The sequence below is a fragment of the Zeus faber genome (assembly GCF_960531495.2).
Source record: "Zeus faber genome assembly, chromosome: 1".
Classification (NCBI taxonomy): Eukaryota; Metazoa; Chordata; class Actinopteri; order Zeiformes; family Zeidae; genus Zeus; species Zeus faber.
This window is the reverse complement of record NC_137193.1, coordinates 33,558,809-33,581,806: the sequence shown is the minus strand read 5'-3', so window position 1 is coordinate 33,581,806 and position 22,998 is coordinate 33,558,809. Positions and strand designations below refer to the sequence as shown.

Here is a 22,998-nt window from a genome sequence, read left to right as displayed (position 1 = left end):
ACTTGCGGTGGGATATAAACGGCAGTAATGATGACCGTGCTGAATTCCGGGGGAAATAAAATGGACGGCATAAGATTGTCAGCTGTTCCAGGTTCAGCGAGCAGGAGCGGGAGAGAGTCTTGGTGTTTTTGGGGTTACACCAGCGGTTGTTTACCATGAGGCAGACGCCTCCATCTTTGGATTTCCCCGACTCCCACAATCTCTCGCCGCGCAACACGGCGAAGGACTCGGCTGGACGAATGGCTTCATCCAGCACCAGCGGGTTCAGCCATGTCTCCGTCAGGCAGCGGAAGCAACAGTTCCTCGTGTCCCGTTGGAATGTAATCCTCGCTCGAAGTTGATCCATCTTGTTCTCCAGAGACTGAATTTTGGCAAGAAGGATGCTTGACAGAGGTGGACGGTAAGGTTGCGTCCTCATTCTGACCCGAATGCCGCCTCGTTTACCACGGTGCTTCCTCCGTGGGCCCCCTCGTGGAACAGCAGCTCCATTTTTGTTTTTGTTGTTGTTGTTGTTTTTGTTGTTTTTGTTGTTACTGAGAGTGTTTGCGCGTAGAATTTCAGTCATTCTAGTTCTAGTTCCACGGATAAAAAGTCCCAAAGTTGTTCTTTTAGGGAAGTTTTTATATCCACGAGTGCATCGCAGCCGTAAGAGATAACTGCCATGCTTTTTGGCGGACATTATGATAAAAAAAACAGAAAAAAAAATGTGCAAAAGTCGACCGGAGCGCCAGTGCAGGCGACCGCAAGGGGCGGCGCCACTATCGCCGGAGTTTCTTCTTGTCATTAAAATACAAGCAACTTAATGACGATCAGTGGCTGCTAGACTTGGCATTTTTAACTGATCTGATTAACATGTTGAATGAGCTTTCTTTACAGCTGCAAGAAAATGACAAAACCCTGGTCAATATGATCAGTTCCGTTAATGCCTTCAAATGAAAGATGCAACTTCTGTCCTCAAAGATGCAGCGCCATGATTTGGGGAACTTTCAAAGCCTCGCATCAGAGCTTGAAACCTAAGGGAAGGCGTGTACGCAACTTAACAGTGGGCGCTACACAGAGCAGATTGAAAACTGTCTGTCAGACTTTGACAAATGGTTTCAAGACTTTGCTCTACTCGAGCCACCAGCAGGCTACACGCAGCTACTGTCCGGACTATGCAACCCTGGCCGACTCCATTCAGTGCAAGTCATCAGAGTAAGGTAGTGACCATAAATGTATTTTATTGTATTGTGCCGTAAAGGTTCATGCAGTGATGCAAGGTACACCAACATATTTTGTATATAGCAAGTATACTCAGTATCTTCTTCTCCCTTTGGCTGATCCCGGTAGTATACTCAGTATATATATAAATACATATATTGAGCATTTTTTTAATGCAGGTAGATCATTTTGACCTGGTCATTTTAAAAGTAGCTCACAAGACGAAAAAGTGTGGGCACCCCTGTTCCAGCACATCCCACAGATGCTTGATCGGATTGGACCCTAACCCCGGCGATCCACATGATGTAGAAGAAAATGTAATTCATCAGACCACGGCAACTTCTTCCATTGCTCGATGGTCCAGTTCTGACGCTCACGTGCCCATTATAGCTGCATTTAGCCAGTGGTCAGGGGTCAGCATGGGCACTCTGATCAGTCTATGGTTACACAGCCCCATACGCAGCAAACTGCAATGCACTGTGTGTTCTATCTCAGCCTATCTCAGACTTTTTCAGCAATTTGTGATACGGTAGCTCTTCTGTGGACCAGACAGACTAGACTTGGCTGCCAACGTGCATCAATGAGCCTTGGGCGCCCATGACCCTGTTGCTGGTTCACCGTTTGTTCTTCCTTAGATAACTTTTGGTAGGTAGTAACCACTGCATACCGAAAACATCCCACAAGATCAGCCCTTTTAGAGATGCTCTGACCCAGTTGTCTCGCCATCATAATTTTGCCCTTGTCAGTCACTCAGATCCTTATGCTTGCCCATTTTTCCTACTTCCAACACATCAACTTCAAGAACTGACTGTTTACTTGCTGCCTAATACATCCCACTATAGCTACGATAGCTGTGATGATGGTCATCTGTCACTAGCTAGATTCACCCGTGACCTTAATCAACCAGAATTCCTTCACTTCCAATTACATTTCACAAAATGTAAAAATGTTGTTATGAAATGTTATGCTTATTTAATAAGAAATAAATAAGCATAGACAAACATTGAGTGACTAGATAGATGAAAAGCAAGACCACTGACTTTACAAATTGTCACAAATTGTAATATCTTGGGAAAAAACGCTTCCGGGTATTTTATTTTTATTTTTTTATTCATCAGTTCCAATCGGATGTCGGCAGAGATAGGTTTTGGTCCCAAAGTTGGAACCCATGATGACCTCTACCATAAAGTGCCTGTTTCACTAATGCAACAGTATTTCTTTTTTGTTTGTTGTGTGACCCTATGTGTACGTCATGTGGCCCACAACGTGCTAACCCGGCATTTTTTGCAGCGTTGTATTGTTGGCTAGACAGCAAAAACATTGCCAATTATAAATTCGGTCAAAAATGAGATTTTAGCAGATTTATGTTCCTCAAGTTGTTTGCTACCTCTCAACGTATTTTCAAAACAGAGTTTGCTTTCTAAATATTAAATTATTAGTAAAACATTGAGGCTACATGATCCACCAGGGTTACACAGGGGAAAAAAGTTACTCACCCACTCATAATACAGCACACACGCCGAAACTGTTCTGATAAAATAAGGTTATAAATTAACCCGGACAGCAAAGAGTCTTCTTCTTGTGGCAAAAAAATGTTGCACTGATGCCGCTGACGCTGGCTCAGAAGACACAAAGAAGAAGAGCTGACATATCACTTACATAAGCAATGATTTAAGGAAACAACAACAAATAAACACCAGAAGCAAGAAAGTTCACTTCTCATTGAAAACATATCATCTCCATGTTGTTATGGATTAAGAAAATAGGGTGACAGAAGCTCTCAATCATATTGCAGAGCTGGCAGCCGGCAGTGGGAGGCAGTAGGGTGCTACCAGAAAACAACAATTCCCAGGATGCAAATGGATGGGATGTCGCTTCCATTTGCATTCTGGGAACTGTTGTTGTTGCAATCTGAAAAGTGCCACTTTCTTAACACTATCCTTGGTATAAAACAATAAAGGGAGGAAATGGGATTGTTTAGAAATTATAGAATAATAGAGGGGACATTCTAGTATAGCTAGTATATAGTACACGTTCTATAGTGAACTAAGAATGAAATAAAATGTACTTAACTTTAATTAATTTAAAATGGATTAAAGGATTAACTTGAATTATGCCTTTTCCAATATTTTTATAAATCAATGATTCAAATATAATTACATACAAACACATCATTATCAACATATATATATATATATATATATATATATATATATATATATATATATATATATATATACACAGTGGTACCTCGACTTACGACTGCATCTACTTACGACGAATCCAAGATACGAGTCGCAAAAAATTGTATCGACGTGTGACCGACTGCTCCAAGATGCGACCGTGGAAATTTGCAGTTGCCGTGTCGGCAGCCAGTCAGCAGGCAGTCAGCGGGCGACCTACATCGTGTGTGCATGTAGTTCGTGGCTTATCGATATTTTTTTCATACTTACTGTTTTTGTGCTGTGTATTTTGTTTATTTTCACCCTTCATGATGAGTCATAAGAAGAAGGATGATGGGAAAACGAAAAAGGCAATGATTCCCATTGAAACTCAGAAGGAAATCATAGAAAAATATGAGCGTGGTGTATATGGGAAAAATTGCTTCGACATAAGATTGTTTTAACATACGACCGTTTTATAGAACGAATTACAGTCGTAAGTCGAGGTACCACTGTATATATATATATATATATATATATATATATATACACACACACACTACTACTCACAAAAAGTTAGGGATATTTGGCTTTTGGGTGAAATTTCAGGATGAACCTAAAATGCACTATAACCTTTACAGGTGAACTTAATTTGACCTTCTCTAAACTTTTGAATGCACATGTCCAACTGTTCAATGTTTCAGTACTTTTTGCACAACTTGCTGTTCTCTCACAAGGAGCTGAACGGCAAAATTCACAACAGGTGTTTCATCCATGAATCGACCAATACATTTCCTGGTTCAATTAGAATTGGTATTTAAACAGTCCTCTTCATCATGCTGTTCACATTTTGACATCATGAGACCAAGACGACACCTAACAACTGATCAACAGTACCTCGCCATTGCGAGGCTTCAAACAGGATGTTCTCAGAGGGAAGTGGCCACTGAGCTTAGTGTCACAGAGTGTCATCAGCAGGTTGCAACACAGATACAGAGACTGGAAGAGTCACAGAAAGGCATAGAAGTGGACGTCCTTTGGCCACATCCCACACTGATGACGCTTCATTGTGAACAGTGCCCTGCGAAACCGGATGATGAATGCCACTCAACTCCAGGCACATTTAAGGGAGGTAAGAGGCTCCCAAGTGTCACGTCAGACCATTCGAAACCGTTTACATCAGCGTGATCTGCGTGCTAGACGACCTGCAAGGGTACCTGACCACACCACCAGGCACAGCCATCAACGTCTTGCACGCGCCAGGGAGCTTTTACGCTGGACGAGGGACCAGTGGCCTCAGTGCTGTTCACTGATGAAAGTTGATTCACGTTGAGCAGAAATGATGGCCGCCAACGATGTTGGAGACGTCAAGGAGAGCGCTATGCATCAGCCACTGTTGTCACCAGACGAGCCTTTAGAGGTGGTGGTGGTGTTACAGTGTGGGCAGGTGTGTCTAGTCAATACAAAACTGCCCTACAGGGGCAGTGCCCTATAGGGAACGGCTGCTGGAGACTGGGGTACCTCAAATGGAGTGGCCTGCACTTTCTCCAGACCTGAATCCCATAGAAAACCTATGGGATCAGCTGAGTCGCCGTGTAGAGGCTCGTAACTCTGTACCCCAGAACCTCAATGACCTGAGGGCCGCCCTTCAAGAAGAGTGGGGGGCCAGGCCTCAGCAGACAATAAGTCGACTTGTGAACAGCATGAGACGTCGTTATCAAGCTGTAATTGATGCTCAAGGGCACATGACAAGCTATTGAGACATTGAATTTTTTGTTGTGGTAAACCCACCACTGTTGGCTTTTGTTTCAATAAATTGTTTGAGATGAGGAAATCACCATTGCATGCTTCTACTTAAATGCTCTACTTCATGATATAATATCACTGGAGCGTGAAATTTTTACATTTTCCATAAATTTCACCCGAAAGTCAAATATCCCTAACTTTTTGTGAGTAGTGTGTGTATATATATATATATATATATATATATACATACACACACACACACATCATCATCATCATTATCCTAGTTTATTCGCTGCTATTCCAAGTGGGGTAAAAAAAGCATGTTTCGTCGTTGGCATCATGTGAGGCACTTTTGAGGTGGAAAAGAGGCTTGCGGGGTGTTGGGGTCGTAAAGGGATCTGGTGGGGTGGGGGCTCATTCCTGATGAATCATGACTCTCCTAATCTATCTCACTGCGATCACTGGCTGGCAGGTGCCAATGCAGAGTCTTCAGATACCTGATCCTCATGTAGCAACCATGTCCCCGGAGACGGCGGAAACAGGCTTTCATCAGATAAAAACCTGCCAGTCTTTCAGCATTATGCATCGGTTTCCTGAGATCCTTCAATGCAGGTTCAGTTCAGTGTGTCATAAAAAAAAATAGACAATTTCTTGCTAGGCACCCTGAGAAGCAACAAGCATTTCACAATAAACAGTGAAAATACCAATCATCAATCACTGTCTTTATGAAGGAGCCAAAACACTCTTAATCTGAGGATTCATTGAGATTAAATATGTGCAATTAAGTCGTGAAAAATGGAAAATATCCCCAAAATAAATCATATGGAGTGTATACAGGATACAGAAAGGCACTGCCAGTTGCTATTTCTGCTCGAGAGTCCATCCCACTCCATCTTTCCGAGGCATTAAAGTGGACCAGCCCCTTTTACGTTACATTTACCGCCCTCTACTGACGTCTGGTAGAAATGCAAGTTTCCTCTATACTCAAAAAGAAAAAGAAAAAATCACCTCCCTTGTGTGACAGTTGTTAGAGGCTGTGTGCCGGCAGAGAAGAAGGGGTGGTGTTTGCTTTGCCACACATTGTCTCTCTATTAGAACTCGTCATCATTTATTCATTCTTTTCCCAGAGATGGAGAATACGGAGGTCACACAAAGAAGCCATGGAAGCTCCTGCAAGGTGTGCGGAAAGGCCAGAATATTAGCACTGGACAAACTAAGGCAGGTTAAGGAAGGGTCAAGATAATGGCCACATTCATACTTAAAGAAAGCCTGTGAAAACAGAAGCACTGACATAATGGGAAAACTGGTTAATGCTTGATCAGGTTCTTTACAGCTATATATTAAAAAAAAAAAAAAAAAAAAAAAAAGCTCTATGAACTGTTAAATAAAGATGTAGGATAGATTCCTTCTATTTTTTTAAATTTAAGAATTCCAAGAAGCAAAACAATGAATTGGGTCAAACAAGATATTTGTAAGAGATTAAAAAATATAGTAATGTATGTATAAACTGCACTCCACACTGTTGGCTTTGTCTGTTTGGGGATGAAAAGAAACTGGAAAACTGGAAAACTATGGCCATTTCCTTTGGACGGCAACAATGCCACAACTGTTCCAATTTCCAGAGCATTTATTTTTGTCTGTGGCTGAAACACACAGCACCTACCGTCGATGCTGTGTGGTCTCTCTCAAGTCAAGTGTAAGCTTTTGCCTGAGCCATCGCACTTCAAAAAGCGTCAGTAGAGTAATGTGTGGAACACATTTCCGAACTTGTTAGGAACCTTGTATAAAGAAAAGTGAGAGCACAGCAGGTCTGTATGCTTCCTAAGAACGGACAGGGAAGCATAAAGTGCATTATGGATACCAGGCAGAACACTTGAAGCACGGGGTCGCTGAAGAGAGCTATATTAAAGGCTACAAGCTTTCCAGTGGTCACTCTGGTTAACACAAAACAAAGCAGATCCTCTGCTACAGATACTGCTTCCATGCTGTGACTTGAGCCAGGAGCTTGGCAGAAGTAGAATGGCAAAATAAATCTGTCTTTAAATGTTATTTTGTATATTTTATCTGCATCTCTTAATCCTTCATTGTCTATTATTTTAATGCCTTTAATGTTGTACTTCATTTTTATATTATACCAAATATATATATACAGTATATCAGGGACGACAGGGACTCAAAAATGGCTCTGGATTTTTTACCAACTTGTATATTTTTGTACTAGTGGATGGGTATTGCTGGTCTATAAATTATAAATAATATAAAAAAGGCATCACGGTAGATTTCCAACAGGCCTTGAATGCAGCAGTGATATCTTTGATCCCTCACAACTTGGAAAAAAAATGCCGTTGCGCATCCTTACAGTGTTTAATGCCACTCTGACATACCATTACTATTGGTGCATATTCACGGGATAAGGAGGATCCTAAACTGTGCAATTTCATTCCATGAATGGATGGATGACGTGGCTGGATTATTTGGAAGAGAGAACTGGTTAGTAAAGTGAAAAATAATGATATTTAGTGGTTTATTCTCCATTTTTTCCACCACCACTTACACTTTTTAATCATATAGGTCATTGATTAAGTGCTGCTGCTGCTGTTGCTAGTGCTGGCAAATATTTCACTTATGTTTATGCAAGTTGTAGAATCAGCTTGAAGTGACTTCTTTTTACTCTGAATTTTGTCCATAGTTACCAATTTGGCCATGAATCCAGCTGTTCACGCGTTCCCGTTGTTGGCTGGGATTTGGGGGGGGGGGGGGGGTCACAAACTCAAAAGCTGACTATCATAGGGTGTCCGCCATGACTTCCTCAGAGTAATTTTAATCCAGAATATCCAATCGTTTCTTCCTCATACAAAAATCCATGCCGACACCTGGCAGCGAGAAGGCTACAACCTGCATATCAATCACTTAACATAACCAAGACATACAACTAGAACACGGGAGACAGCAGCCTTGAAATGTATACTAAATGCAAAGAAGATGAAATTTAAGCCTTCACCCCATCACGGGGGCCTGAGGGAAGCTGATGTGACATTAAATGGCCTTGAAAGGTCTCCAAACTCAGCTGTGGTACACAGTAATTGCTTTTTGGTGGCTGTTTCTTTATGTGATAATGAACCGTGTCACAATGGCAGACACAAGATTGGAATATTGGGTGGAATATTATGCCCTCAATTCTACTTCCATGAGCAGCTAGAGGTGTATGTAGCCCACATTAAAATATACCTATGAGATAAGTAATATAAATTTGTTCATAAATTATTTTAATTCATTAAAGCGTAGATCATATTAAATTAAAGTAAAACATTGTGAGAATAAATCATTTGTATGAGGAAACAACTCTAAAATATGCCTAGGTAAATTAATAGAGAAGCATACCGCCTTAAAGTGCCTGTGTGCTTAAGACCCTTCTCTTCGAGTGTTTTGAAATGTTTGACATGAGGAGGACGAGACGTGCGATGGGAGAGAGGCCGATAAGAGAGGGGAGCTAATTAATTAAATAAAATACTTCCTTAAGCTGCTAAACTGCAAGTATAACACTGAAAGAACTACTGTTGGAACAACAACCTGTGAAAACTGTTGAATTAAGCCAAGACGGTATTAGTGAGTTTTTAACTTGTTCTAGAAGTTTGTTATCTGTATTCATGGGTCAAGAACAAAGTTATGGTTATTTTGAATACAAATATATATTTTTATATTGTGTTGCCTGATATTTACAATGTTCAATTGGTGCAAATTGAGGGTTAACCTAAATTAAAGTGCCAATGGCAGGAGGAAAGTACTGCTCTGTCGCTATTTTGGTTTAATTGTTTAGTGCTTAGTTTTATATTATATTATTGAAATATGTGATTGGAACCAATATTTACGGCAATATTTTCTGCACGACCTGTCATACAGGTCAGGTTTTTTGTTTGGAGTGAGTTGGACATTCTTCTCCCTTCGTGTGGGCTTGTACGGACGGCACGCAGAAGTGTGCATTCCAGGACAACCGAATACAGCACCTTGCTGCCAGTGCGGTAGCCGTGTGAATGATTGTGAACTTTTTATTGAGAACTCAACTGAACTCTACTGAACTGAGCTACAGTGCAAAACGGAACCGGACTTTAATTTAAAAGGACAAAAAAAAATGTACCATTGAGAATTACATTCCTTATTATGGTTTGTAAAACTGTTATGTTGATACTTGATACTTGAGTGCTAAATGTTACTTGATATTGAAACTCACCTCTGTTTTCACAGAGGTGAGTTTCAATACTAATCTACCGACAAGGAAAGAGAAGGGATAAGGGTTATTTACTTGTTCACCTAGTAAAAAAAGAAAACAGGGTTAACTCTGGGATTTGAAGTAAAATTAGCTGTTAGAACATTGATTCAAGATTCAAGAGGTTATTTGTCACATACTACACATATGCAGTGAAATGTCATGACACACGGTGATTACGCACAATAAGCTCTATAAGCTCTAAAAATACTAAAATGTGTGTAATCTGTAACCCAAACTGATTGATAATTTAAAAGCAGAGCTTGACAGAAAACATAAAGGTTGGAGTATTTACTCACCTGTGATTAGGCCTACGTAAATAATTTGTCATGGTCAACGAGTGTTCTTTTTGTTTTTTCTTTATTGTTTACTTCCAATTCACTAAAGTGCCGGCTGTTGTACTTAAACTTCCAAGTCTCTGGTCTGATTTTTCTACCCAAAGTCACCACACCCATCAAACCTAGAACTAGCCCAGTAGCATACAAGGACATGAGTGCTAAATGTATAACATGGCCTGTGCATGCATGCAGCCATGAAAAAAATTAATAATTAAAGACTGAAGGGAATTTTCCGTCCATCACAGCATGCATCACACTGGCAGTCACCTTGTTAAACAAGGCCTATCAGCATTAACCGTTGTCAAGAATTACATTTTAGAGGCAGGTGCCCATCGCCTTCTCTTTTTCTGATTTACAGAATCGCTAAACAAAGCTTATTTCTCTTGGGTTTGTCCCCAATCTACTGGCTACATGTTGCTCCTAATGAACCAAAAGCATGTGGTGTTTATCCACTTGAGGTCTTCAAAAGGTGGGTTTGGTGAAAAGCAGTTCAATCTGCTCTTACTGTATTTGATTGAATGGGAAACTGTCTAATGATGGTGAGTGCATACATTTGAAAATTTGCTAAATTAATAATTAATACAAAATTATAATCAATAATTACTATGATTAAAATTGGATGAACATGGATTCTACACAAAAGCTATCTGAACATTTTTGCCAATGACAAATAATATATTTCATGGCTTGATAGAACTTTAATCTCACTTCATTTGTGCGTTTGTAAATTGAACATCGGAAAGAATTCTGAAATTAGATATCCTCCAAGAAATTACTTTTAGAAATAAGGCAAGGACTTTGAACATCTTATTTAAGCAATATTACCACAGCTTAAAGCAAAAAATGTAAAGAGTAAGCATTCGGTGGTAGGGCAAGTGTGAACTTGAGCTTCAAGTCACTACAAACACACACAATCATGAGTTATTAAATAGCTTGCAAGATTGAAAGCTGAAGACTGAAGTCAGTCTGGGAAAGTCAGGGAAATATGGGTTCAAGAAGCACAAATGGACAACGCAATTACAACATCACAATTGCTCTAGCTAACATGGCCAAACAGAGCAAGAAGTCATGCATGAACATGTACTCAATACTCAACTTCTTTTCATTATGTCAGCTATCTCCTCCCTTTTCCTCCTCAAATAGGAATCACTAACAGCTGCGTAGATACTGAATATAAAGCTCCTTTACCACATGGAATCTGTAACATTGCTAGATAAAAAATATCCGGCAAAGGCGGTAGGGCTGAATGATCAATCTAATTCAAACCGACATCGCAATTTAATAGAACGCAATTTTTATATTGCAAAGGCTGCAATTAAAATAAGAAGGTTTGTTGTTTTCAATTTTGCATCTAACCAATAGAGATATCCAGGGCCAGCTCTTCCTATAGGCAAGAAAGGCGGCCGCCTAGCGTAGAGGGAGCGATCAGAGCACATTTTGCGTCCCTGTGTCCCTCTCTGAGGGGACCGAAGATGCGTGTGCCAGCGATGCACGCGGCAGCGATGGAATCGGCGCGCAAGAACATTGTTGTGGTATGGGAATTGTGTGGTTTGAGCAGCCACACTTGACCTGGATCTAGGTAATTGGGATCGGTCTGGCTGCATACCTGTTGCTCATTGATTGGTCTAACGAGCAGCAGGTAAAACCCCCATCCCCACACACACTCGGGATAGGAACCCGTGTCATGACACATGCTCTCTACTCCTGGGCTAATTCCAGCTAGCCCACTCGCTACAATAAACTGGTGTTTACAACCCCCTGCGTCTGTGTCTCTGTGCCAGAGGTCCTGGAACGCGCCACTTGGTGGCACGTGGTGAGAGAAACTGCCACAATTGGAACTAAACAAGCACGAATGGAACGAAACCGTGCATAATGGGGACACTTTCTTTCACGCTCTTACCCCCTGTCTATAGTGCCGGTTTTAACCGAACCTCCGTGCTGCCTACCGGTGAGACATGGTGCTCCAGCCCTGGCTGCGGTGTGCTGTGCGGACGCCAGAGCCTGAAACACCTATAGAACAGAACAATTCCAGAACAATGCATACACATCCATATACACAGAGCGCTGCTCTGTGCATGTGGATGCACAGTCTGTGATGTATCTGGACGTATGCACGCAACATTTTTTATTTAAAAAAAGAATACTTCTTACTGCATATTTTTGAAATGTAAATTTTTAGATTTAAACAATTACAAGGCTTGAAGTTAAATCAGTCATTAATACATTCCCCACCCATTCGACCTCTCCCTGTCCATTCGCTCCCTTGACTCCGCACTGCAGTGGAACCAGTGGGGACATCGGGCACAAGCGCTTTGCTTGCCCGTTGGCTGCACCGCAGCAAGAAGCACTCCTAACTGTAAGAGACACATCTATGGTCCGAGTGGCATTTCTTAAAAGAAAAATAACTAAATTTAAGAATATAAACACCTGTCTCTGTAGAGAATGGACGTGTTTCAGTTTCTCGTCTTTGCAGCCGAGCTCCATGGTTCGGATTGGACTCGCTTTCCTTCTTCCCGAAAACATGATTTTTAAAACATTTGTATGACATTTTTTTTGCACAAATGCTTTATTTGGATTCGGCTCCCACGCTACATTATGGCAATGGTACTGCTTCCATTCCCACACACTTGCATTTACAACCATACCGGCATTTTCCCGGAAATGTTACTAAGTTGAGAGTGGGGAATTTTAGGTAACGACTTTTGCGGAACATCGAAACTGGTTCCTGTTTCCATATTACGCCACTAGGGAACATTGCTATATATTTACGGCTTTCAGTCCAAGTGGGTAAGGGACTTAAGAGATGAGTAGCCACACATGTGGTGGAGAATCAATTGCCTCCATCTCCAGCGAAAAAAGTTGTCAAAGGCTACAGCGACGTGACAATTTCAATTTACCTCTTCAGTGAATACGCGTCCTTCTACTCTCTTATCTAAGCGCTCAGAGGCCTCTGAGCAATCGTAAAGCGATCCAGCACAAAAGTTCTCTATGCCCCTTTAAGCACAAAGGATGAAGATGGTTCATCGAGAAAACTTTGACCGAATATCACTTTAAAGCATGGAAATTTGAATTCAAGAAATACAAACTTTGACTCATATACACACAGAATGCTACAAGGCAGTTCACAGAAAGTCACTTAATTCTGATCGGCTAACAAGTTACCCAGCTTGCATTCCATTGGAAATTGTCAGATAAGAAATTGCATGGCTGATGAAGTAAAAGTGCATACCGCTTGGATTTAAATTTGACATTGAAGCACAGCCTTATAGTAAAAATCAAGCAGCTAATAAAAGGCCATCAACTTTTAATGATCCCTGCACTTAAATATAATATTTTTCACATTTCTTATGGATTAATTGCCTTTGGAACGATTCCTCCCAACAGTGCAAAAACTACAAAAGACTACTCTTAACCCATGCTATCATCACTAGATTTTGGCATAAAAAGTAGACTACTATGCTTAAAAAATATACTAACACAAAGGATGCAATATGAACCTTGATGAGATATCTGTATCAATAAGCAAACAATAACAAGAAGGCACTTTTAAAAGCCTACATGGCAATCTTTTAATCTTAAGAAGAAGAATGCAATTGCCAAAAGATGTTGCCACCATGCAAACGGAATGGTGCAATAAAAAAAGAGAATACCAAACTGACTGGTTGTGTGAGCAGTTTATGAAAATAGAGAGGTGGCAACAGACATTCCTTTTGCCTCAAAGCACTTGAAACCAAACTGGCAGACAAGTTCAACAGAAAAACATGATTTTATGTCGATGTGTTCGCTTAAGAAAAAAATCAATGGGAATCCCTGTGTTGGGAATATGAGCTTGGTTACACCTCTGCTGTTGGTTAAGCCTGAGAAGCACATAATATGTGAATTATATGAGAATGGTCGTCTCATACCGCTTTCACACCAAAATTAGCGGGTTGTGAAAGAAATTCTTCCGCAAAGATCAGTGAGGTCAATATGCCCGCTACAAGAAAACAACAACTGAGAATATTCAAGATATTTATTCTGCAGAATAAAGAGAAAGATTCAGAACTGCTCCAAAGCAGCGCTCTGATCAATCTGATATCATTTCTGAAGACAGCAGGCTTTATACAAAAAAACAGGGTGCGGCTTGGTTCAGAAGTCCCTTACAAGTCTGTGCCCCCCAACTGTTTCCTTGGGTGCCACCCTCAGACAGTGAAATTCACAGGTACTTGCAAACTTGACCTGGCAGACGCGGATTACAGTCCCTTACAATGCACCTCTAGGCCCCCTGTTTAGTTTCTTCATCTCCATAGAAGGTAAACAGAGCCAAATGTGATCTGGTTCTTTCATGTTAGAATTGACATTGTAGGGAGCAAAAACATTTCTCTTTACATAAACTCTGGGGGGTTCCTGGGGAAACAGAGACAAATGTTTTAAACCCGGGTCAACCCGCTAAAAATTGGCGAATGACACCTTTCCCATTGCCAGGAGAAATGCCGTTTTTTTTCTGGTGTGTCACATTCAACATAACAAACACATTTGAAAGGGGGCGTGACATGGTTCCAGCGTGATTGGGAACAAAACAGTAGCGCCGAAGGCAACCTAAACAAACAACATATAAAACTGTAAAACTTGGGGAAAAAAAATATTTTGCGCCGTTCAAAAGAATCAGATCGTTCATGAACGACCCAACACTACAGTAGAAGCAGCATGGAGCGCACGGTAACTTTATCAGAACGTGGGGGTTCTCCACAGGGCGATCCTCACACTCACAACACTTCATGGTCTCCCATGCGGGAAAAAAAGTCAATAACTTATGATTGTGGATTCTAAATGGGATATGAAATGATGGAATGATACATGGATATTCCTGTCTATTTATGCGCCAGTGTTCGGAACTCAACCACACATCTCATCGCATCAGGTAAAGGGGCCAAAATTAGCAGATCGACCTGGGTGTCCTGTTTGCCGATTAAAACCAGGGACTTATGCCGGGTCAGTTTGCCCGGGACTAAGACCCAGGTTCTGAGCGGGTGTTACCGGGTTTTTGGTGCAGTGGGAAAAGGTGTATCAGTGCAACAGAAATCTTTGTGACTCCTCGTGGTGATTAGAAACACATTGAGTGAGTGAGAGAAAGAGAAAGAAAGACACAGCTGCTCAACCCTTAGCATAATACTTCATGCGTGGAAGTCAGAAATGTTTTGTTTATGTCGTTTTTTTTAATGTGATTATTTCAAAGGCTGAACTACTTGTTTGGTGTTGCATTGATTAAATCACAGAATTTGAACCACCCTGGTCAATGGAACAGCATACGTTTTTAGTGCTCGGACTGGCGAAGGCACTGACCTTTGGTGCTGACTGTCTTGGAGCTGAGCTCTAGGGTTTCGATGTCCTCTGTGCCGATGTTCTCCAAGGTGATGGCCAGCTCCTGGCTTTCTCCATTGAACAGCTGGACAGACACACTGCTGGAGAGCTCCTCCTTGGACAGGGGCTGCAGCATGCTGGCCGACCTGCGGGGTCACCGTTTCAGGCAAGGAGAAGAAAGATCCACCCTTTTTAGCAGTGAAAAATGTAAGCAGTGAGTCTGTCCACCGATTACTTTGCCACATGACAAGCTTGTATTTATTTGTAATTGCAACGCAAATTAATCAAATGAATAGCCTGCAGGACTCGACAGTAACAGTTGCCCGGTTGCCCACTGCAACAAGATTTAGTCAATTGGCAAACATTTTGTGGCTTCTGGTTGCCCCCCCCTTGGCAACCATCTGTCCAGAATTTATTTTTTATATATATAACAATAAATAAAAACATACAAAACTGTCAAATCTATTTTCAATGAAAGTCAACATTTTATTTAGCTGCCTCCATAAATTTACGACTGCACTAATATTACGTATGTGCACAACACAATACATCATCCGTTGTGCAGCCACTTTCCCCACATGCGTGCAGTTAGCATGTTGCAAAGTCCTGCATGTGTCTGATTTTCAAGACCCGCAACGTGCATGTCGAGGTTTTCTCGACATGCATGGCCAATTAGTTCCGCAACCCAACCCTACCGGTCGACACAAGATCTGCGGCAAATTTAAAAAAATAATTTACCAACCATTGAGTATAACATTCCTTATTATTTCTATGGCTGTCAGAATTATGATAGTTTGATATTGTGATGTTACTTGTGGTTACTTGATATTGAAACTCACCTCTGTTTTCACAGAGGTGAATTCCAATACTAATCTGCCTACAGGGGAAGAGAAGGGAAAAAGGTTCATATCAAAAAGGTTATTTACCTCTTCACCTTGTTAAGAAAGAAAACAAAGAGTTAACTCTGGGATTTCATCTAAAATTAGCTGTTAGAACCTTGACTGGTCTAACCTAAACTGAATTTAACATAGAGAATAGATCATTTAAAAGAGTTAAAAAGCAGGGATTGACAAAAAACATAAGTGTTGGAGTATTGACTAACCCGTGATTAGGCCCACTTAAATAATTTGTGACCCACTGCAGACTTTAGGTGCATTTCATGGCTTTGGACTTATTTTCACGTAATTTGAAAATGAAGAATCAGAGTTTCAAAAACAAGGTGTCACTCGTGCAAATCAAGCAAATATTTTCAAAGCTTTGACGTGTTAATGACAAGGGTGTGGAAAACTGTGTTTCTGAGATAATCACCTTTAAAGTTTTCCCCCCACACGTGGCGTAATTCAGCCAGCTCCCCGAATGCAAATGGTTGGAGGACCCACGGAGCCGCATGGCTACTTCTCACATGGCCACTTGACCCTCTGCTGAATAGGGACTTGACACCCTACTGAATGGGGCAATTTCTGCATTGTTCTAATGTTTTGAGGGAATGTTGAACAACGTCATCGACACACATCTTTTGTTTTCAAAAAGGCTTTTATTTAACAGTATGATTATACATGCTTTATAAAAGTGGAATTGTTTAGGAGTGTAAAAGTGCAGACAACACAACAAAATGTAGAGTCTATCAATAATAGGAGTCTCTGTACATCAGCCTCGGTGTGTCATTTAATATATAAATGTGCGTAAGCCAAATATCTTCAAAGTTCTTGGAGTTATTAGGTGGGCTAACCCCAACCCTACCGCAGCTACTCTCTGAAAGCCTGTTTGGGGCTGCCTCTTTTCAATTTATTTTTGCCCCTGCCTGCATTTGCAGGTAAACTTGAGAATCTTGTGCATTGCTACTTGTTCATAATATGCATCACCAACCTCAATGGACTTCACCACGTCATCAACTTCTAACTTTCAGGTTGAAAGCCGCTATTCGAAATATTCTCTAAGTTCGGGATAACGCCGATATCAGATTCAGCATCGCTGTCAGAGAACTGACTATCATCGTGGAAAATGAAGTCCAGTGGACGCTGCTTACACTGACTACTAACGAGCTATCACACTGGTCAGATTAAGGTCGGCGATATGATTTAGATCCGTCACCCGCTTCTCGTTATCCATAACAACACGGAGATTAAAATTTTCACAGACATGTGAAACCGAAGGATCCTCGTCTTGTTTACAGAAGTGCACATCAGCATCACTTCTTCATTGGAACACGCTGGAATACGCCCCCTACACAATAAAGTCTCCATGTGTGTAAAAGTAGTACGATTTAAAGGTTGAACTCTATCAAAACGGTTTCACATTGTGACTTCACATCACATGGAATATGGAGGAATGATCTTCACCTGGACGTCGCTTTAAAGGAAACAATCGATCGGTGTTCAGTGATCGGTTCAGTGCTGTCCAGCGTCTCGGTAAGTGAACTGTGTTTCTCCGTGTAATCTAACAGGAATATTTAACTCCACGGTTTAACATTTTTCTACCATTTATTAATCAAACTCGGTTTTGAAAATACGTTCAGGGATAAAAAATAAAAAAAAAAACACAAAGGTACACAGATCTGGCAAAATTGAATTTTTTTTCATGAATGGTTTTTTTCAGCTTATTTGGCTGCTCCTGGCAATTTTAGAAGTGCACGAGATAGCGGATTTTGCTGCAGTGGCTCACATTTGTCATGGTCAAAGAGTGTTCTTTTTGTTTTTGCATTATTGTTTACTTCCAAATAACTAAAGTGCCGGCTATTATACTTAAATTTCTGGTCTGATTTTTCTACTTCTATTTGTCAAAGTCACCACACCAAGCTGAAAAAAGTAATTTTAATAAAAGTCAACATTTTATTTGGTTGCCTCCATAAAGTTACGACTGCACTAACATTACGTTTGTGCGCAATACAACATTGTGCAGCCACTTTCCACACACACGCAACCAGCCTGTTGCAAAGTCCTGCATGTGTCTGATTTACAAGACCAGCTCCAGCTCTGCACCGTGCAATCACGTACAGTACCCGCCCCGCCACCCGAACATATGGCCAATCAGTTCCGCAACCCGACCCTACCTGTAGACACAAGATCCACAGCCCAACCTGAAACCACATATAATAGCGCTGTTTAAATAATTTGGTTAGGCTTAATCAAGTATGTTTAAAGTGATCATTTGGGATCATTTCATACATGTGAGATGTGTCTGATGAGTGAGTCTGTTGTTTTGGTTCCCAAGTAGGCCACAGTAATTTTTCAGTTTTTCCACAGATGAAAGTACAGATTATAAGCCTTCAAATGATGTGTCATACATTGAAATCTGAAAATATTTTAAGAAGATATGCTTATTTGAATGTTGGTACACCTAAACTCTTCTAGCAGAGAAAATCCCCCTCAAAGATCTTGAAGTTTTCACACTTCAGTGGAAGTCAATGGAAGGAGGCGTGTTAACTCCACCCCTAACCACTCCCCCACTGGACTACCTGTCATTGTCAGTGGGTTAAAGTGTGAATATAGTATTAAAAAATTACACGTGAAAATATGATACTCTACCTCGTATGTATTGTATTTTCCGTTGATTTATTTATATATTTGAATCATTAATCATTAATAAAATATTGGAAAATGCATAATTCAAGTTAATCCTTTAATTTTAAGTTATTTTTTTTCGTTAAAAGTTCATGCTCACTATACTAGCACGTCCCCTCTTATTCTGTAACTTCACAACATTCCCATTTCCCGCATTTATTGTTTTATAACAATGATAGTTTTAAGAAAGTGGCACTTTTCAGATCTTTCACTTTTTGATCCTATCACCAATTGTTGTCTTCTGGGAGCACCCCACCACCGATGCCTCCCACTGCCCACTTCCAGTCCCTGCGATATAATAAAGAGCTTCTGCCACCCTCTTCTCTTAATCCATAACAACACAGAAATAATATGTTTGCACGGAGAACTGAAATTTCTTATTATTTATTTGTTATTGTTTCTGTAAAACATTGTTACAGAAGTGACGTCAGCTCTTCGTGTCTTCTGATTATGCGCAGTATATTTTTAACGTGACGAAGACCTGGTCTAGTCCACTTGACATCACAGGGAATATAGAAGGATTATCTTGATCTGCATGTGTGCATCAAAGGAACCGTAAGATCAGCGTTTGTGGTGTTGTTCCGAGTTCAACAATGGGTGAGTAACTCCAAAACTCTGTTTTGAAAATAAGTTGAGAGACTGAAAAATCTTGAGGAATATACACACAATTGGGGGAAAATATCATTCATTTTGAATGTCCAATAGCCCACCACTATTATTTTAGTACTGTCTCGTCAATGTCATAGTTTTTATTATCAAAGATCTATTCACAAAGCAGGAATTGTTGTGGTAGACGATAGTACTGTGAGTTTTTCGTTCATCATAGATGAACAGAAACAAGCATGTGTCTGTTGACAATAACGCTGTGTTGCATTTTGTTTATGGTAGGGCTTACCAACCGAAACTCTTAAACAACAGCTCGTGAAACCAAAGATGCAAATCTATCACCACGCCCACACAATGCGCTGCAGACTATTGACTATAAGACTACGACAAGATTACTTTAGTTACAAACGTTTACACTTTTACTATAGCAAGTATTTAGTGATCCTAAAACTGTTTGTTATATTTAGTGGGTTCTTCAACATTTAAACTTTTGTAATATGAAAAAGAAAAAGAAAAAACAGGGAAAAAAAAAAATTTGCGTCAATTTGTGCACCTTTCCCAACATGGTATACCTTTCACCAGTCGCTGTCACAAATGAATTATGCACATTCTACTTGCACTGATTTTCGACAGGATTTCAGTACTCTTAAAAATGCGCAAGGATACGTAACAATATAGTTTTGTGACAGAACTTTCACTTCAGTGACCGGAAGTAACAGTTCAGTACCTGGTGGAGTATAAATGTAATAAAATAAGCATTGTCAGCGGACCTCACCGGGGCAGCCCCATCAGGATTTGGCATAGCACCGGCACAGCCCCTCCAAAGATTTCCTTACAATTTTACATTTGCACCTTTAAACATAAATATTAATAGTTCTGTTTTAAAACTGCCTTAAAATTGTAATGTAGCAAAACGATGCATGTTCATATACACCAAAGCCTGAGTTTTCGTTTTTTTATGACTGTTAGGAAAACAAATCCCTGTTGTTTTACTCACTAACATCATGAGCAATCACAACTGACAAAAACCACACTCCCCACTACTGCATTATTTATACCTTATCCTGTTGGTACTTGATTTTTATCATTTTAATGCTTGTATATTCTACTATATTTTTTTATCATACTCATAGAAAGTTTGGAGATCCCATTCCAAGAGCAGAACTGAATGATTGCGTTCAATGGGGTAATAATAGCATTAAATGGAGTCATCACAATCAGGATCCCAATAAAGTTTTCAGCAACATGGGATGAATAAATCCTTAACTGGCTTGCCCCGCTGTATGCGCAACTTATAATTCTTAAAATAATTTGTTCAGGTGTTAATCTCAATCGCTGTATTCAACAAGCTCGTTCTCGTACTGTCATGACCATATAATCCAAGGTATTTTGATGGTTAATGGAGGATCTTACGAATCGGCCTCCACCTGTCGGAGTGTGTTTGGAAATGATGACGATTAAGACATGTTTACTACTAAGTCTTTTCCTGGAAATTGTACTCAAGACAACATTGATTTGAGAGTATAGGTACTCCTCCCTTAACGACCGAGTTCCGCTCCTAGAACCAGGTCGTTTAGCGAATTTGTTGATAAGCGAGGACCCGTGTTACTTCACGAAAAGGGGGTGTGGCCATTGCAAACGCTAGTGTAGTGAATACTGACAGACTGTGGGAATGACACTGAAACGGTGATGAGATGAGATGTATACAGTGTATATAGTATATATAGTGTATATAGTGTATATAATGTATACAGTTTATATAGTATATAGACTATGGTGTATATAATATATATAGTATATATAGTGTATATAGTATATAAAGTGTGATGCGCGATAAGATGTTTGACGCTGAGACGCCGCGCACACAGTGCGCACACAGCACGCACGCCGCACTATTGTACGCAGCACACAATACAACTGGTCGGAGAGCCGGTGGTTAGTCCAAATGGTTGTTAAACGGGTAGGTCGTTAAGTGAGGAGTACATGTACACATCTCACCGCGATCTGAGAGAGATGAACTGGAAGTTAAGAATTTGTTACGGTGTTCATCTCGATCGCTGTACTTATTGCAGTCATGACAGTAAAATTCAAGGTCCTTTAATAATAGAAAATAATTTGCTGAGGAATTTTGTTGTCTCAATTGATGATCCCAAAAGTGAAATTTTGTATAATACTTACCTTTTTTATTAAATGCATTTTACTTGTTTAATTGTTTTCTTTCAATGCAAGTTTGTATAAACACTTTTATTATCTTATCTTACCCTGTTTTTACATTTATTTCATTCTTTCTATTATTTTATCATTTTACTTTGTAAAAGCATTTGCATTTATTGTTAATATTTGACACATCTAATCAGTTTCACAATAATATATCTCGGTATTCATAAGGAATGAATGTGATCCTGACAGAAGGAATGTATTTCACCTCAGGGCTTTCTAAATATACAATGAATAACTATTCGGAATGTTGGGCCACAGCCAGCTGCCAAAATATATTTTAGCAAACACATACATATACCGTATATTGTGGGTGTTTCAAAACGCAGTGAGGAATGAACACCTTGCTGCTGTCATGTGCTTCACAATGTTGACATCTAGATAAAACACTCAGAGGATCTTCACACATCTGGGACACTTTTAGACCAGTTGCTATTGACTTGCACTTACACAAGCTTTCGACTTTCAAAATCTGAAAGTCTATTTTTATAATAGGTGGTTGCTTGCAAGTTTCAGCCGATACCAAAATACCGATCTGATTCATGACTTAGACAGTTGGTTTCGGGTAATTTTTAGGACATGATGATACAGCTAAATCAAGTGGCTTTTTGCCTGAAATATTTCATACGGCTCTTGCTATCAGATTTTTGCATTAGAGACATTCTACCACTCCATACACGCTAAATTATCCATTATCAATAAAAGTATTCGTCCATACCTACTAAATACATGGTGGTAGTTTGTTATGGGAATGTATAATTTGAGCTATGTGAGATAAGGTATCTCGATATTTTCTGGCTGATCTCAACGCAGATATTTAGCCACTGTAGTTGTCCGCTAATGATCTAGTGCCGCTATTTCTCCTGTGTATTTCCGGCACAGCTAAAAGATTAGAAACAAGAAAAACATGATAAGGCTCTAGCTCACTACAAGAAAACATTTATAAGTAATTGACGCACTTTACTCTATTTTAAAAGCCACAATATTTTGACAGGACTTGCCGACAATAGATATCTGTTGGTTTCTGTAAACTCACAAAACTCTCAACACTTTTGTAAAAATATGGGCGTGAAGTAGGTAACCTCTAAAAAAATGGTATTCTTTGGTTTTTGCAATCCTCCAAAAGCAGCAATTTCCTTGACTTATCTTCAGTGTCACACGATTGCCACTAACCGTGGTAGTGAGGTGGTGAGCTGAATTCGAGGTAGAGAGGGGACGACTTCCACCAAACAGCCACTGGTCTTCACGTCTGACAGGCCTTCCAGGAGACAGTCACTCGTCACTCCAAACACCGATGTGTGGTATCCTTAAAAATTTAAAAGATAAGGTCCCATTTAGAGAAACTATTTCAAACCATTTTGATGGAGAAAATGTAGGGGGAAAAAAACGCCGTAGTAGGCTTGGGCCTAATAATAAATAATAAATAATAGCAGATTTATTATTAAATAATAGATTATTGATGTTTTTGTGTATATTGTTTTATTATTATTTTATAAGTAAAGTATTTACACAAAAATATATAAACAACGGGGAAATGTGGGACGCTGCATGGTACAATGTTGACG

General features: G+C 40.0%; 1 protein-coding gene across 2 annotated transcripts in view; it reads right to left on the bottom strand.

The window, feature by feature from the left end:
* The window catches only part of trappc9 (trafficking protein particle complex subunit 9), a 243,905-nt gene that overhangs the window by 173,155 nt on the left and 47,752 nt on the right, over positions 1-22,998 (bottom strand). For both annotated transcript variants that reach the window (XM_080017647.1, XM_080017648.1), the window contains 2 exons: positions 22,607-22,739; positions 15,033-15,196 (listed from right to left, as the gene is read on the bottom strand). In XM_080017647.1, coding sequence (XP_079873773.1) covers positions 15,033-15,196; positions 22,607-22,739 — 297 coding nt within the window. The remainder of the gene's footprint in view (positions 1-15,032; positions 15,197-22,606; positions 22,740-22,998) is intronic.